This window comes from Camelina sativa, chromosome 2, assembly GCF_000633955.1.
Source record: "Camelina sativa cultivar DH55 chromosome 2, Cs, whole genome shotgun sequence".
NCBI classification, from domain to species: Eukaryota; Viridiplantae; Streptophyta; class Magnoliopsida; order Brassicales; family Brassicaceae; genus Camelina; species Camelina sativa.
This window is the reverse complement of record NC_025686.1, coordinates 20,182,171-20,197,554: the sequence shown is the minus strand read 5'-3', so window position 1 is coordinate 20,197,554 and position 15,384 is coordinate 20,182,171. Positions and strand designations below refer to the sequence as shown.

The 15,384-nt window shown below is 35.6% G+C and overlaps 4 protein-coding genes and 1 non-coding gene across 5 annotated transcripts; 4 read left to right on the top strand and 1 right to left on the bottom strand.

Moving 5' to 3' along the window:
• LOC104754531 (polyadenylate-binding protein 4) lies at positions 78-5,795 on the top strand. The gene is made up of 24 exons (XM_010476746.2): positions 78-340; positions 1,285-1,337; positions 1,629-1,702; positions 1,780-1,866; positions 1,984-2,051; positions 2,140-2,257; positions 2,392-2,480; positions 2,568-2,591; positions 2,695-2,764; positions 2,907-2,956; positions 3,037-3,154; positions 3,270-3,358; positions 3,472-3,495; positions 3,602-3,666; positions 3,793-3,865; positions 3,954-4,071; positions 4,171-4,256; positions 4,371-4,394; positions 4,488-4,572; positions 4,726-4,793; positions 4,873-4,990; positions 5,127-5,215; positions 5,305-5,328; positions 5,454-5,795. The coding sequence occupies exons 1-24, from the start codon at positions 78-80 to the stop codon at positions 5,557-5,559; spliced, it is 1,983 nt and encodes a 660-aa protein (XP_010475048.1). The 3' UTR covers positions 5,560-5,795.
• On the top strand, positions 6,107-6,676 carry LOC109128915 (mitochondrial import receptor subunit TOM7-1-like). The gene has a single exon (XM_019236255.1). It carries the CDS (start codon positions 6,199-6,201, stop codon positions 6,421-6,423), a length of 225 nt encoding a protein of 74 aa, XP_019091800.1. The 5' UTR covers positions 6,107-6,198; the 3' UTR covers positions 6,424-6,676.
• Positions 6,425-8,080, bottom strand: LOC104730327 (probably inactive receptor-like protein kinase At5g41680). Its single transcript, XM_010449490.2, has 2 exons — positions 7,320-8,080; positions 6,425-7,249 (listed from the first exon to the last, which is right to left on the bottom strand). The coding sequence occupies exons 1-2, from the start codon at positions 7,750-7,752 to the stop codon at positions 6,672-6,674; spliced, it is 1,011 nt and encodes a 336-aa protein (XP_010447792.1). The 5' UTR covers positions 7,753-8,080; the 3' UTR covers positions 6,425-6,671.
• TRNAM-CAU lies at positions 8,399-8,470 on the top strand. Its single transcript has one exon. It is a non-coding gene; the product is annotated as a tRNA-Met (tRNA).
• Positions 8,654-10,478, top strand: LOC104730319 (6-phosphogluconate dehydrogenase, decarboxylating 2, chloroplastic). The gene has a single exon (XM_010449478.2). It carries the CDS (start codon positions 8,796-8,798, stop codon positions 10,257-10,259), a length of 1,464 nt encoding a protein of 487 aa, XP_010447780.1. The 5' UTR covers positions 8,654-8,795; the 3' UTR covers positions 10,260-10,478.

Sequence of the window (15,384 nt, the reverse complement as noted above, 5' to 3'; positions counted from 1 at the left end):
GTTGTCCGATTATGTTAATGAGAAATATTGATCCGCATGGTGGTTTAATGAATGGTACAAGACTGCAGATCACCCAAATGGCGGACCATGTTTTGCAAGCTCGGATTTTAACTGGTACGCGAGTTGGTAAGATAGTTCTCATCCCTAGGATGTTGATATCACCATCAGATACTAGGTTGCCTTTCAAAATGCGCCGAAGACAGTTCCCAGTGTCAGTTGCTTTTGCAATGACTATCAATAAGAGTCAAGGTCAATCTCTGGAAAATGTTGGTATATACTTGCCTAGACCCGTTTTCTCCCATGGTCAGTTATATGTAGCAATGTCAAGAGTTAAATCAAAGTCTGGATTGAAGATGTTGATAACAGATGCTGAGGGAAAACCTCAAACAAAGACCACCAATGTTGTTTTTAAAGAAGTTTTCCAAAATCTTCACTAGGAAATGGAATGGTACTTACTCCCTAAATTCTAGGTATATTATAATTTCGTTTTATTAATATATATGTTACTAACTCTATATTTATTCTAATTTGCCCTACAGAGAAAATACAACACATGGTTGAATGGGTTAATGACGAAATATGGTACTTTCATGACTATATGAGTCATTTCTACTCTTACTATTATTTTTATTTTATTTTATTATTGTTTACTTTGGATATTAAACATTCATAAACACAAATTATTATTATTGTTTAGAATCTTAAAACACAAACCTATAAAGTTTGTTGATTACATTGTTGATTACATTTAAATCTCAATAAAGTTTTAAGTGTTAAAAAAAATAAAAAATAAAAAGAAAAACCAGTTTCGATGTATCAATTTGGCTCGGTTTAATTTGGTTTATATTTAATGATAACTTTTAATTTTTAACAATTAAAAAAGAAAGAAACATTATTCTATTCCACCATTGCATATCGATCGGTTCCTCTCAAGCTCTCTCACCTTTGCTCCTCTCCGCAGTCTCGACGTTTGCCGTCGGTGAAAATTCTCAGATGAGAGCCGTAATCGAAAGAGTCTCTCTATTATATTCCTCCGTCACGGTTAGTGACACTCCTTCTTCTAAATCCCCCCCCCCCCCCAACTTTCTCCTTAATTTTGTTTGACCTTGGTTGATCGAATCGTGCGTGTCGCTTGGGTTTTTAATCGGGATTCCTGAATCAGATACACAGATTTTAACGCCGATTACAAAATTAAATCTTATTAATTCTACTTCGATTTTACGTTTTCATTTGTAATTTTTTTTTGTATTGATATGTCGAACATGTGATTGTTACCTAATGCAGAGAGACGGAACCAGAAGAGGAAGAACAAGAAGCACGATGTGCATCTTTAACAGGTACCAATAGAAAAAGCCCAGCCCAAAACAGAGTCCGTTATTGTTTTTTTTTTCTATATAAATAAAAAAGTAACTAGGGTTATTTGAAATTATTGATTGCTTGCTTGCTGCTCTCTCTCAACTCTTACCGGACAAATATACCATAAACCGCTCTTAAAGCTTGTTTTCATCTTCTCCAATGGCCAAAGCTAAATTTTTGGGTTTGTTGTTTTGGTTTCTCTGAGCACTTTGTATGTTTTATACCCACACTTTTGTCTCAAGAGGCCTTTTTTTGGCTGCTCTTGTTGTTAGGTAAGCGAAAGCTGGAAGATGATTTGGGGACCAAACCCACTCTCAAGAAACAAAAGAAAAAATCCAAGAACAAGGTTTAACCTAAGATTCTGCGGATTCCTCTTGTTTCTTTGCACGTACTGTCTTTCTAATGCCTTACTTATGTAAACAGGACACAACCAAAGAATCTGCTGATAGTCTCAAGCAGGTTGAGTTGTTAGAGCCAAAGTCTGATCAGGCTAATGTGATCTCAGCGAAGGTATAATCCTTGAAAAATATTGTACTGTTTGTTGCATACATTGCACAAGTTTATGTTCCCATCAAGCAATTTGAGTCTTTTCCTCCTGTGCTTAACACCCATGGCTGTTCAATTCAGGAAGCTGCCGTAGGAAAAAAGACTCTCTTTGTTGACAATCTCCCTTGCGAAACTAAAATACCAAATATGTAAGTAAACAACACTCTTTTTTAATTTCCTATTACCTCTTCAGAGCAAGTTTTTCCAGGACTGATATTATATCGTCCATTTTTACAGCATCCATTTCTTTAAAAATGTTGGACAAGTTGTTTGTGTTCGACTTGTTGTAGACTACAATTTTAAGCTTGTGGGCTGTGCCTTTGTTGAGTTCTCTTCTGCTGACGAAGCAGAGAAGGTGAGAGTAGTTTTCACAGTAATGATGCAAAAGTTATTTAAATAGTCATCTGAAACGTGGTTTATACTTATGATGAAATATATACAAGTAGTTATTTGTAAGTACGATTTCTGACTCAATCTTTTATACTCTAGGCGCTGGAAAAGAAGAACGGTGAATATTTGCAAGATAATAAGATTGTTCTTGATGTGGCTGATAAGGGAGCTACATACCTTCCACCCAAGTAAATGTTATGGATATTTGTTTCTGTAAAACTGGTTGTAACTTATTACGATTACAGAAGACTAACGCTTTTGTTTTTGTGAATTAGGTATTGCATAGATCACAAGGTTTGGTAAGGGATTTAGCTATTTGCATGTTGAGTTTGTCATTAAGAGCACATTTAGTCAAGTTTTTTGTATACATGTAGAGATCACAAAAGTTTTTTGATATTTCAGGTATGAAGAAGACCTTCGACGAGAAAGCCTTCCGATAGAAGAGGAAGATGAGACACCCAATTTTGTTGAGGTACCTGTTCTTATTTATCTTCAAAACATCTCAAAGGAAACGCACAGCATTTAATAATAATTGTTGCCACAAAGTCTAAAAGATGACTTATTCTGCGGATGAATCCTTAGATTACGCTAATTTTTGTTGTTATTAAATTCAGGAACTACTCTTTGTTGCCAATCTCTCTCCCCAAACTAAAGTATCAGATATGTAAGTAGCTCCGTAAATTTCCACTTTCGTTCTCGGAGCAAGTTTTTCATTGACTGATATTTTGTCCTCCACTTTTACAGTTCCGATTTCTTCAATTATGTTGGAGGAGTTGTTAGTGTTCGACTTATTGTAAACCACGAGGGTAAGCATGTCGGCTATGGATTTGTTGAGTTTGCTTCTGCTAAAGAAGCAAAGAAGGTGAGGTAGTTTTTGTAGTAATGATACAAGTAATCTGAAAAGTAGTGTATATTTGTGATGAAAAATATACTAGTTATCTGAAAGTGCGGTAGCTGATTAAATATTTTAACTGTAGGCGCTGGAAAAGAAGAATGGTGAATATTTACACGATCGTAAGATTTTTCTTAACGTGTCTAAGACAGCTCCATACCCTCCACGACCCAAGTAAATTGATTTTCCATGTTATGGGGTCTTGTTTCTGTAACACTGGTTATAACTTATTGTTAAGACTTTTGATGCCATGACAGAAGACTAACACTAATACTTTTGTTAACTAGGTACAACCTTGCAGAGAAGCTTTGGTAAGGGATTTAACTCTTTGCTTCTTGAATTTGTTATCAAGAGCACATTAGGTGACGTTTTGATATACATTACATGGAGATATCACTAGGATTTTTGATATTTTAGTTATGAAGACTACCTTCGACGAGGAAGCTTTCTGGTAGAAGAAGATGGGGCAGTGGATAGACTTGATGAAAACTCCCGATTTTGTACAGGTGCTTGTTCTTCTTATCTTCAACATATGTCAGGCTCAGAAGAAAAGCTTAGCTTCTAATGACAGAACTGTTAAATTATTGCTAACACCTTTGGCTGTTAAATTCAGGCAGTTGCCCTAAGAAAAAATACGCTTTTTGTTGCCCATCTCTCGCGCAAAACTGAAATATCACATATGTAAGTAGCACCTTCAATTCCCTCTTTCCTTCTTGGAGCAAATTCTTCATGACTATTATTTTACCCTCCACTTTTATTATTTTTACAGCATCGATCTCTTTAAAGATGTTGGAAAAGTTGTTCATGTTCGACTTATTGTAAACCACAATGGCAAGCATATGGGCTGTGGCTTTGTTGAGTTTGCTTCTGCTAACGAAGCAAAAGAGGTGAGAGCAGTTTATAGTAATAATGAAAAGTATTTTAGTAGTCATTTAAAAAGTAGTTATTTGAAAGTACGATTACTGATTAAATATTCGATATTGTAGGCGCTGGAAAAGAAGAACGGTGAATACTTGCACAAATGCAAGATTTTTCTTGAAGCGGCCGAGATAGCTCTATACCGTCCACCCAAGTAAATTGATTTTCCATGTTATGGAGATTTGTTTATGTAACTCTGGTTGTAACTTATTTGCTAGAGTTTGTATGCCATTACAAAAGACTAACGCTATTTATTTTTGTTGATTAGGTATTGCATAGATCACAAGGTTTGGTAAGGGATTTTAACTATTTGCATCTTGAATTTGTTATCAAGAGCACATAGGGTGAAGTTTTTGGTATACTTAAAGGGTTTTTGATAATTCAGGTATGAAGACTACCTTCGACGAGAAAGCCTTCTGATAGAAGATGAGGCAGTTGAAGGACTTGATGAAACCCCCGCTTTTGTTGAGGTACCTGTTCTTATTATCTTCAAAATATGTCAGAACTGTCGCCACAAATTTAAAAGATGACATATTCTGGGGATGAATCTACGTTTTGTTGTGATGTAAGTTTGGTCATTTTCTTTTTGGAGTTGTGCTAACACCACTGACTGTTAAATTCAGGAAGTTGCTGTAAATAAAAAGACGCTCTTTGTTGCCAATCTCTCTCACGAAACTAAAATATCACATATGTAAGTAGCACCTTAAATTTGCTCTTTCTTTCTTGGAGAAAGTTTTTCGTGAATGGTTTCTTATCCTCCATTTTTACAGCATCGATTTCTTCAAAGATATTGGAGAAGTTTGTCGTGCTCGACTTATTGTAAACCACACGGGTGAGCATGTGGGCTGTGGCTTTGTTGAGTTTGCTTCAGCTGACAAAGCAAAGAAGGTAAGAGTAGTAGTATATAGTAATGATGAAAAGTATCAAGTAGTCATCTGAAAAGTAGTGTATACTTATGATGAAAATTGTACAAGCAGTTTATTTGGAAGTAGGATTGCTGATTAATTCTTTTTATACTTGGTAGGCGCTGCAAAAAAAGAATGGTGAAACTTTGTGCCATCATAAGATATATCTTGACGTGGCTGAGCTAGCTCCATACCCTCTCCGACCCAAGTAAACTAATTTTCCATTTGGAGATTTGTTATTTTCTATAGTTTTGATGTCATTACAGTAGGGCTAACTCTATTATTTTTGTTAATTAGGTACAACCTTGCAGAAAGGCTTTGGTAAGGGATTTAACTATTTGTTTTATGAGTTTTTTTTTTTTTTTTTATATATAACAAGAGCGCATATATTGGTTGAAGTTTCTGGTATGCTTGGAGAGAGATCATAACGGTTTTTGATTTTCCAGGTGCGAACGAGAAAGCCTTCTGAAGAAACATAAGAAGAAAGAGAAGGCACGTAAGAAGTTCGAATTCTGCGGTACAAAGATTACCTTCTCTTACGACGAAGACTGATAGAAGAAGATGAATCTCTTTGGTGTGTTAAACTTGTGACGACAATGCAACTTATTTTTATTACTTTCTTATGTTCTTTTGTGTGAAAAACTTTGTTGTTAAACCATGATCTGCCTTCACTATTACCTATGTATATGATTTGGTTGTCAAGACAGTAGTGCCCTGAGCGAGGTACACAAACAAATTTACTTTTGTCATATTGAGTCTCAACTTGATTAGGTAGCTTCAAGTTTTCATATCTTTCACTTTGGTGAAAAAGGAGAAGTTGGAGACATTAGCTTGTCCTGAAGCTGATGAGCTTTCTTGTATGGATTTAATGTAGGAGTCACAGTAAAAGTATCATATACTTAAAAATTACCATGAAAATTATATATAAATTCAAACTATATTTGTCTTAAGACACAAACTACTTTACCCAATTACTAGCTCTGCCAAATTTGTAATTAATTAGTAGACAAGAAAAATGTAATCTTCTGAAGGTAAAGAATGTCAATATAGAACCTTCTCCCTGATACAGAGACTCCAAAGCTAACTTTAAGAAGAGCGAGCCTTTAGGGTTTTTGGCTTCGAGCAAAAAGGGAAAAAAAAACTCCGCAACCGAGAGAGAAAGGAGCGTCGTGTGAGATCGGATCAGAATCAATGGAGTCTACAATCTCGTTGAAGACCAAAGGAAAAGGGAAAGGATCAAAGGGAGCTTCGTCTTCCGATGACAAATCCAAGTTTGATTTCGTCAAGGAATGGAGCAATTGGTCATTGAAGAAGGCCAAAGTCGCGACTCACTATGGCTTCATCCCTCTCATCATCATCATCGGCATGAACTCCGATCCCAAACCTAATCTCTTCCAGCTCCTTAGCCCTGTCTGATCCAAATCCGAATCGAATCCGATCATTTCCTGGTTTGCCTTTATTATATCTATCTACGCGTGTTCTTCGATTCGCAGAATCTTCTTTTATTCAGTAGCTAGTTAGTTTCTGAATACTTCCTCTACTCTATGGTTCTGTATTGACTCAGTTTGTTTAGCTTATGATATATTTGTGAAATCGACTCTGGGAATTTTAAATAAGTAATGATCGAAACAAATGCTTTAAAAGAATTGAAGTTTTTTGTATCATCAAAGTGTTGGAATGTCTTGTATCATTTGTACAACATGTGTTATATGAGGTCGATCTTGAGGTTTCAATGCAACACAAGCCAAACCTATTTGCAACATCTCCACCATTTCTTCTTGTATACCCATTTGCCTCATTAGCTCAGTATCGAATACTTCTCCTGTCCACTCTTCCCACACCACCGACCTTATCCAGCTCGCCAAGTCCATGATTTCCTCGTCGTCGTCTTGTGATAGCGGACTCGCTGGAGATTTCCCTGTTAGGAGCTCTAGTAACACCACCCCGAAGCTGTATACATCTGAGAACTGTGTGGACTTCCTTGTGTCTGTTATCTCAGGTGCGTGGTAACCCGAAGAACGTAAGTTAGTCTGAGGGAGAGATCTCATTATGGGTGTTAAGCCTAGATCACAGATGCAGCCGTTGCATTGCGAGTCGATGAAGATATTGGAGGTTTTGATGTTCCCGTGGACAAACCTCCCGTCGTCTGCTTCATGGATAATAGCCAACCCTCTTGCTGCACCTATGGCGATTCTTAACCGAGACTCCCAATCTAAAGGTACTCGGTTCCCTCCTTTATCTCCTGCAAATGTTGAGTTCAGAGGCAGACCAGAGGAATATAGGGCCAAGGAAAAAAAACAGAGATAGCTTACCGTGCAGCATGTCGAATAGGTTTCCTTTACTGTAGTAGCTGTAGACAGCGAGCTTGTCGTTTTTGGAATAGTAGTAAGCTTTAAGCTCAGCTACATTATCATGCCTGATTCTACCAACGATCTCCATTTGTTGCTCAAACTCTCTTCTTCCCACAACCACCTCCTCCAATCTCTTCACTACTACTGTGACCGTGTCCTCCACAGCTACTTTATAGGTTGTAACACAAACACTTCTCCCCAAAATTTCTGCAGACGCAGCTAACAGATCATCCAAATCAAAGGTATAGTTACTTCCTCCAAAGAATACGATTTTGCCATCAATATCGTCGTCTTCTTGTGCCCAGTTACGGTTAGGAGACGAATCTCTCTTCTTGGACCTCCATGAGAGTTTACCTTTCATAAACCGTTTCTTTCGCAAGAAACAAGCCATCATCTCTCGCACGTTGCACTCAGAATGTTTCCACAGTAGGAAAACAATCACTTCTACAGGTATTTTGAAGGCTAAAGAGATCGAAATCAAATTTTATCCCAAATCTCTAAGCTTGGTCAAACCTGGTAGAAAGCTTTCAGGATAGAAGCAATGGGCCCCGAGAGCCGGTTATGTTGACTTTCCCCGGTAGAGAAGAAACTCTAAATCTTCCTCTTCTCAAGGAGTCGAGCAAAGGGTTCTTCTTCTTGTTGTCATCGTCTTCAAAGAGCTCTATGCTTCCCATTAAGCAGAGAAGCCAAAACTATATATCGTCTCGGCCATTGTTGAAAAGAGTTTTGTCTCTATCTGTAAACGGAGAATCTTTTGTAACAGAAAAAAGTCAAAATAATGATTAAAAAAAATGATACGCCGGTCGTTAAGCCGGCAAAAAATCTTGCTTATAGTATTATTTTTAAGTTGACATGCATTAGTTTGGCCGCAAACGCATTACGCATCACCGTGATTGTTTTCTTCTTTCATTAGATTTTCTCAAACAAACAACAACCCAAACCAAAAAAATTGATTATCTCAAAACGCATATGAATTGTGTTTCCATATTCTCTTGTTTTAATTTTTTTATATATTTTAATAAAAGATCAATAATCAAAATAGCAGAGTGGCGCAGCGGAAGCGTGGTGGGCCCATAACCCACAGGTCCCAGGATCGAAACCTGGCTCTGCTATTATTTTTTGGCATTTTTCCGTAGTTTGGTTCTGATCGGACCAATTCGAGTCGGTTTAATCAAAACCGAACGTTTCCAAAATTAATAAATTAAACGTCGTCGTTTTTGTCAGCGTCTTCTTCACCTAACAAAACGAGATATTAAAAAAAAAAAAAAAACGCTTCACCAGTTGGTTAAGTCAGTAGAGCCTTTTTGCTTGTCTCTTGACTCCATCGACGAGTCCGTCACTTTCACCGTATAAATATCTCCGCCACTCTCTCTCTCTCCCCTCATCACCACCAACCTCCGTCAAAACCCCAACCTCTCTCTATCTCAATCCTCAACAATGGAGTCCGTCGCACTATCTCGCATCGGTCTCGCCGGTCTCGCAGTCATGGGACAAAACCTCGCCTTAAACATCGCCGAGAAAGGATTCCCGATCTCAGTCTACAATCGAACCACTTCCAAAGTCGACGAAACCTTAGATCGTGCCTCCGATGAAGGAAAGCTCCCAGTCGCCGGTCAATACTCTCCTCGCGATTTCGTTCTCTCGATCCAACGACCTAGATCCGTCATCATCCTCGTCAAAGCCGGTGCTCCCGTTGACCAAACTATCTCAGCACTCTCCGAGTACATGGAGCCTGGTGATTGCATCATCGACGGTGGTAATGAGTGGTATCAGAACACGGAGCGACGAATCGTTGAAGCTGAGAAGAAAGGATTGCTTTATTTAGGTATGGGAGTATCTGGTGGTGAAGAAGGAGCTCGTAACGGTCCTTCGCTTATGCCTGGTGGATCCTTCACTGCTTATAACAATGTTAAGGATATTCTTGAGAAAGTTGCTGCTCAGGTTGAGGATGGTCCTTGTGTGACTTACATTGGAGAAGGTGGATCTGGGAATTTTGTGAAAATGGTTCATAATGGGATTGAATACGGTGATATGCAGCTGATTTCGGAGGCTTACGATGTGTTGAAGAACGTTGGTGGGTTGAGTAATGAGGAGCTTGCGGAGATCTTTACGGAGTGGAATCGAGGTGAGCTTGAGAGTTTCTTGGTTGAGATTACTTCGGATATATTTAGGGTTAAGGATGATTATGGTGATGGAGAGTTAGTGGACAAGATTTTAGATAAGACTGGTATGAAAGGTACGGGTAAATGGACGGTTCAGCAGGCGGCTGAGCTTTCTGTTGCGGCGCCTACTATTGCTGCGTCGTTGGATTGTAGGTACTTGAGTGGATTGAAGGATGAGAGGGAGAATGCTGCTAAAGTGTTGGAAGAAGCTGGATTGAAGGAGGATATTGGTTCTGCGTCTCGTGGAGTTGATAAGAAGAGGTTGATTGATGATGTGAGGCAAGCTTTGTATGCTTCAAAGATTTGTAGTTATGCTCAAGGGATGAATTTGCTTAGGGCTAAGAGTTTAGAGAAAGGGTGGGACTTGAATTTGGGTGAAATGGCTAGGATCTGGAAAGGCGGGTGTATTATCAGGGCGGTTTTCTTGGACAGGATCAAGAAAGCTTACCAGAGAAACTCGAGTTTGGCAAGCTTAGTGGTTGATCCTGATTTTGCTAAAGAGATGGTTCAGAGACAAGCTGCCTGGAGGAGAGTGGTGGGTTTGGCCATCTCTGCTGGGATAAGCACACCAGGGATGTGTGCAAGTTTAGCGTACTTTGACACTTACAGGCGTGCTAGATTACCTGCGAATTTGGTTCAGGCGCAGAGAGATCTCTTTGGAGCTCATACATATGAGAGAACTGATCGTCCTGGTGCGTACCACACTGAATGGACAAAGCTTGCAAGGAAGAGCCATTAGTGCAATGGTCCTTGAGGTTATTATTCGCTCTCATTCACTCTTCTGTCTTGTGTTTATTCCGAATTCAGTGTTTTCATTGTTTGTGTAGGGCTTTTGTTTAATCATTTCATCATCTTTTGAAAAATGTTTCATGCTTCAGGCATACAACACGAAAACAGATTGTTTCAACGTATTTGGTTATGTTATAATAAAAATGCAATGCCCTGACTCTCTATCTCAGTCTCTCTGTTGTTGATATGTCTGAGAGTTTCTTTTGATTCTGTGTTCTGGTTTGGTTCATATTTCGAATTTGAATTTGATGAATTTTGAAGGCTCAAAGTCTTAACAATCCTGCAGTCTTTTTACTCCTAAAACTGACGAAATTCTTTTCCCGTCGAAATGGCGCCAAAAGTCGACAAAAAAAACGAATTGGGCTTTTTAAAAAGAGCCCATTATTGTTTTACTACCATAATACGCATATCAGGCCGCACTATGTATATCAAAATGTTTTGTTGGCTTAGAGCATGTTAAACCCAACAAAAGTACAACCATCGTACGAGGAAAGCTAATAAATAAGCTAACTGATCTTGTGATCAAGTACGTGACTGAAAGCAGGCCCGGCACTGGGGTGGTGCAAGAGGTGCTTTTGCACCATGTCAAATTATTTTTGAAAAAAATTACAAGATTTGAGGCCCTCAACATTTGATATTTTGACAAAAAACACCCCAAATTTCTGAAAACTACAAATAAGACCTTTAAATTGAAAAGAAAAAAAAAATTTGCACAAGGTCCAAGGAAAACTTGAGCCGGCCCTGACTGAAAGTAGTTAAACAAATCCAACTTTTACTTTTGTCTAATAAGATAAATCATATTAATATTTTGTTATGTAAGTTTGTCCGTAAAACAACACAAATTTCCACCTCGTCTACAAAATCAAAATATATGCTACTCAAAAATGTAATGATGTAATTTTCAAAACACGAGACCAAGGAGGTCAGCAATGAAGCATGTTCTTCAACCCATTCCGTCAGGACATTCCTAACGTTGCTTTCTTGGATATACAATTAGTTTGCAACGCCGAAGATTTGTGGAGTTCTTAGCAACAACAACAAAAAAAAGACTTATGGAGTTGCAAACAAACAACATTGTCTGTTGACAAGCGGTAGCTTCTCTTTCTCTTGTAACCGGCCTGGTTCACTTCTTCTGATTGTAAAATATTCATCATCTGGTGTGAGACACATCACATTTATCAGACCATTTTCCAGTAAATGAACTATTTTCTTGCCGCAATAATTACAAACGAACAAAAGATTCCTGGAAAAATATGGCCCATGTGGTAATGGATTAGACAAATGAAATAACACAAAGGTGTATACTTGATTGGACAACAAACAATAGCGAGCAACAAAAAAATGTATTTCAAATACGAAAAAAATTCATCGTATGATGATGGATTCGAAGAAAATAAAAGAGAGACCTCTCTACGAACTTGCTCAATTAATCTCATGGAAAAAGAAAAAAAAAATCATTGAACTTACTCAATTATTGTAACACAAGGAAGGACGAACTAAATCTTACCTTACTCGATTCTCTCTTTCGCTCGATCGTTTGTGACTTTAACGATTGCTAGTAAAGCTAGGGTATATGTTTACGTTAGGTTACATAGTAGTAATATAACTGACATATTTCTCATATAGGGCTATATCGATATATATTAACAAAAAAAAAAAATAGAAAATGCATTTAGTCATGTCAAATATTGTCAATATTGGTTTTGTTATTTGTCAATTTGTAGTCACCAAGTAATTAGTGCTTGGGAAAATCTCTATTGGATGCCTGTCCCCATATTGTCTCCCTACCTATTGAAAATTAATAAACTCTTTCTTGAATCTAAGAATTTATTCCATAATTAATTCGTTCAATTGTGCCGAAATGATCATTTGGTAAATATAGTATTTTCATTGCCGACATTTGGTTAATAATAGCAATATAATTAAAGAAAACTTTAATTATGCTAAATGGAATTTATTCTATTGATGTCATATTACCGGATCTCCAATCATTTATGATATAACTCTTCCAATCTCAAAAAAATTCATAGTGTTTATAGTTTTGAATCTATTCTGTTTTCAAATAAAGGTTCTAGATGGAGATGTGTGGTGGCATATGGTTGATTTAGCTGCAGGAACGAACCAAATTGTATCATAATTCTATAGATAAATATTACATCAAATTCGTCATCCCCCTAGTTATTATCAGATGCATTTTTCCACTTTTAATATGAATATATATCGACTCTTTTACGATTATTTTATAGTATATTTAACTATTAGTTAAATTCTGTAATTAGTTGGAGGGAGAGACATTAGATGATGATAACCATGTTACCACTTCCATAAAACTTACACTTTACGGGACACGATTCAATGTTTTTGTACTTGTTGAAGTTCAATGTACATAAGATGTCATTTTAACCTATATAATATAGATTCGTATAACTTCTTTTCATAAAGCTAATCGATCAGGAAAAATATTAATATGTGAAAAATACTTTTATTTAATTATTTATGTGGTGTATGTTATGGTTTTATGATATGGTTTATTTTCTGAAAACACCATCGATCGTACGATGTTATTGGTTTTCCTTTTTATGATTTTTCTTATGAAAACAATTTTGTGGTTTTTTTCCTTTCTCTCTAATGTTTTATATCAGAAAAAGCAATAAGTATCTATCGCCAAATAATATTTTTTTTTTTTCCAGTTTTAACATGTTGGAAAGAACAAACAAATCTGATGTGCATTTGTTTAGTTGATCGATTCATGTGTGTGAATATGTGATACGTTTGTTTAACAACTAAAGTCTACAGATTGTGTATTTTAATTTTCTTCCAAAACAATCCAATTGAAAATATGATACGCTGCGAAAATTATACTTAGCTCAACTCGAACTTTGACAGATGCAGAAAATTTAACTAAACTTTATTGTTTACGAAGCTGCATGTTCTAGACAAACGACTGCTCAATTTGGAACATCAAAGTACAAGTTTATATGCTAAAATATTACTATAATTAATTAAGATAAAGATGCATCTTCGCAAGTTGGTCATTTACATAATGCTACTTTATGTCATCGATATTCTCTCTTTACATAAGTATATAGTCATATTATATGCATCGGTAGATATATATTTTTATTGCTTTAATTTATGTATACATATATTACACATAACATGAGCCTAATAATAGAGAAAAGGCTATGAAAGAAAGGCTATGTGTGACCAAGATTTTGTAGGTGCTTATCTTGAATCTTTGAGCTTCATAAGAAGCAATACAAGTACAGATTTAAATATTTTATAAGATTTTTAAGTTACTATATATGGTTTTATTTTTAATTCAAACTATGAATATTATAAAATATAATTTATTAATTTAAATGTATAACCTTCTATTAACTTGAGGGCTGGCTGTACTAATCTCTCTGTAATATAGCGTTTCAACTAGGTTCTCCCTATAATTTCGGCCACTACTCATTTCTACTTATACGATTTATATACTACTCAATTTCATCCAGACTATATAAATCTATCCAATTAACCAAAATCAGTTAAAATTTGTAGTTACGTTTAAAAATCGATGATCCCGCCAACTTTTCATTTGGCTTTTGCTTCGTTCTCTATACATTATGCATATTCTTCTTCTAATTGTTCGTCTTATGCTTCTGCTTTGTCGTCGGTATGGTAATTGGAGTCAGGAATCTAAGAATTGTTGGTCGGAATCAAGCATTATCGAGAGAAAGATGTTGTAAGTATTGTTATTCTTTTACCTAAGTTGTTATTGATGTTAGATTTGTTTGCAAATGTCCAGAATTATCTGAATTTTAAAACGTGAATTATCGATTTTTAATGCAATTGAGAAACTTATTGATTTTGGTTAATTGGGTAGATTTATATAGTGTAGATGAAATTAGATAGAATATAAATCGTATAAGTGAAAATAGATAGAGGCTGAAAGTACATGGGAAATTTTGTTGAAACGCTGTATTAGAGTGGGAATGGTTAGGCAGCCATAAACTTGACAATATTATGTATACTATGATAAGATATTAAATTAAAATATGTCTTATTAACTTCAATTATCTTTTCAAGTAAGTTGACGCATGTGTATTTCACAAACAAAATTATTAATGATTTATTGTACAAGTTCTCACAAATAAGCATTAAATAAATTAATCCTTTGGACTGAACAAAAATTTACTCTTTAATAAGTTATAAATTACTTATTAAAGAGTAAATTACTTGAAAAAAAAAGTTATAAATTACTTGTATTACCTATTTATTATAGATTAAAAAATTTTGTCCTTATAATGGATTTTTTGTTTGTCTTCTCAACCGTAGAAGCATCAGGCAGAATATCCACCTGTACTAATAGGTTTTTTTTTTTTTTAATATATAACAACTGTACTAATAGGTTCTTTGTAGACAAAATCAAGATCCCTTTTATTTTATTTTTATTTTTCCAATTTTTTTGTAAACAATATTCTTATGTACTTTTTTTTTTATATCAAAAAGCAAGTTTCCCGGGAACAAGGTCCGGCCGCTCGAGTGTAAAGCAGACAATTATAATGAAACATAAAGCAAATTTCTAAATTTTAATTGATTACATAAAAGAAGAAAATTTTGTTTTAAAAATTCAGCATATTGAAGGAGTAGTCATGTTTGTTTGATGTGTTACGGTTGGTACAAGTTTTTTCTACACCAAGACTTGCCTCAAATTTTGGGACCTATATATATATATATATATAGCAAGAAATAACAAAAACAAAAAAGACTTTTTATATTGGTAATTGAAATTTAAGCACCGGTTTGTGAAATATTAGACATGATTTACACTTTTTCCTAACCTATGAATTATAGTATCAGAAAACAGTTCTGAAGTACATATTTTACCAATATACCAAATGAATTTCTGAAAATTGGGATCTTAAAATTGATAGTAAAAATATATATTTTGATATGAGGTCTTCTAATATGATCTATCATGATTATCAAATTTTAGGGTCTTTTTGTTTTCTTGTTTTTTAGAACTCTTCTAGTTACACTAAGCAATTGAGATCATAAAGATTTCATAAATTAAGTAATACGTAAGA

What these genes read in the sequence shown, in the direction of transcription:
- LOC104754531 (XM_010476746.2), top strand. Translation starts at nt 78, where the DNA reads ATGGCGGACCATGTTTTGCAAGCTCGGATTTTAACTGGTACGCGAGTT. An exon ending in TGCATAGATCACAAGGTTTG is followed by an intron (nt 2,592 to 2,694) that starts GTAAGGGATTTA and finishes TTGATATTTCAG; the next exon opens with GTATGAAGAAGACCTTCGAC. An exon ending in CTGCTAACGAAGCAAAAGAG is followed by an intron (nt 4,072 to 4,170) that starts GTGAGAGCAGTT and finishes TCGATATTGTAG; the next exon opens with GCGCTGGAAAAGAAGAACGG.
- LOC109128915 (XM_019236255.1), top strand. Translation starts at nt 6,199, where the DNA reads ATGGAGTCTACAATCTCGTTGAAGACCAAAGGAAAAGGGAAAGGATCA.
- LOC104730327 (XM_010449490.2), bottom strand. Translation starts at nt 7,752, where the DNA reads ATGATGGCTTGTTTCTTGCGAAAGAAACGGTTTATGAAAGGTAAACTC. An exon ending in CCTATTCGACATGCTGCACG is followed by an intron (nt 7,250 to 7,319) that starts GTAAGCTATCTC and finishes CAACATTTGCAG; the next exon opens with GAGATAAAGGAGGGAACCGA.
- LOC104730319 (XM_010449478.2), top strand. Translation starts at nt 8,796, where the DNA reads ATGGAGTCCGTCGCACTATCTCGCATCGGTCTCGCCGGTCTCGCAGTC.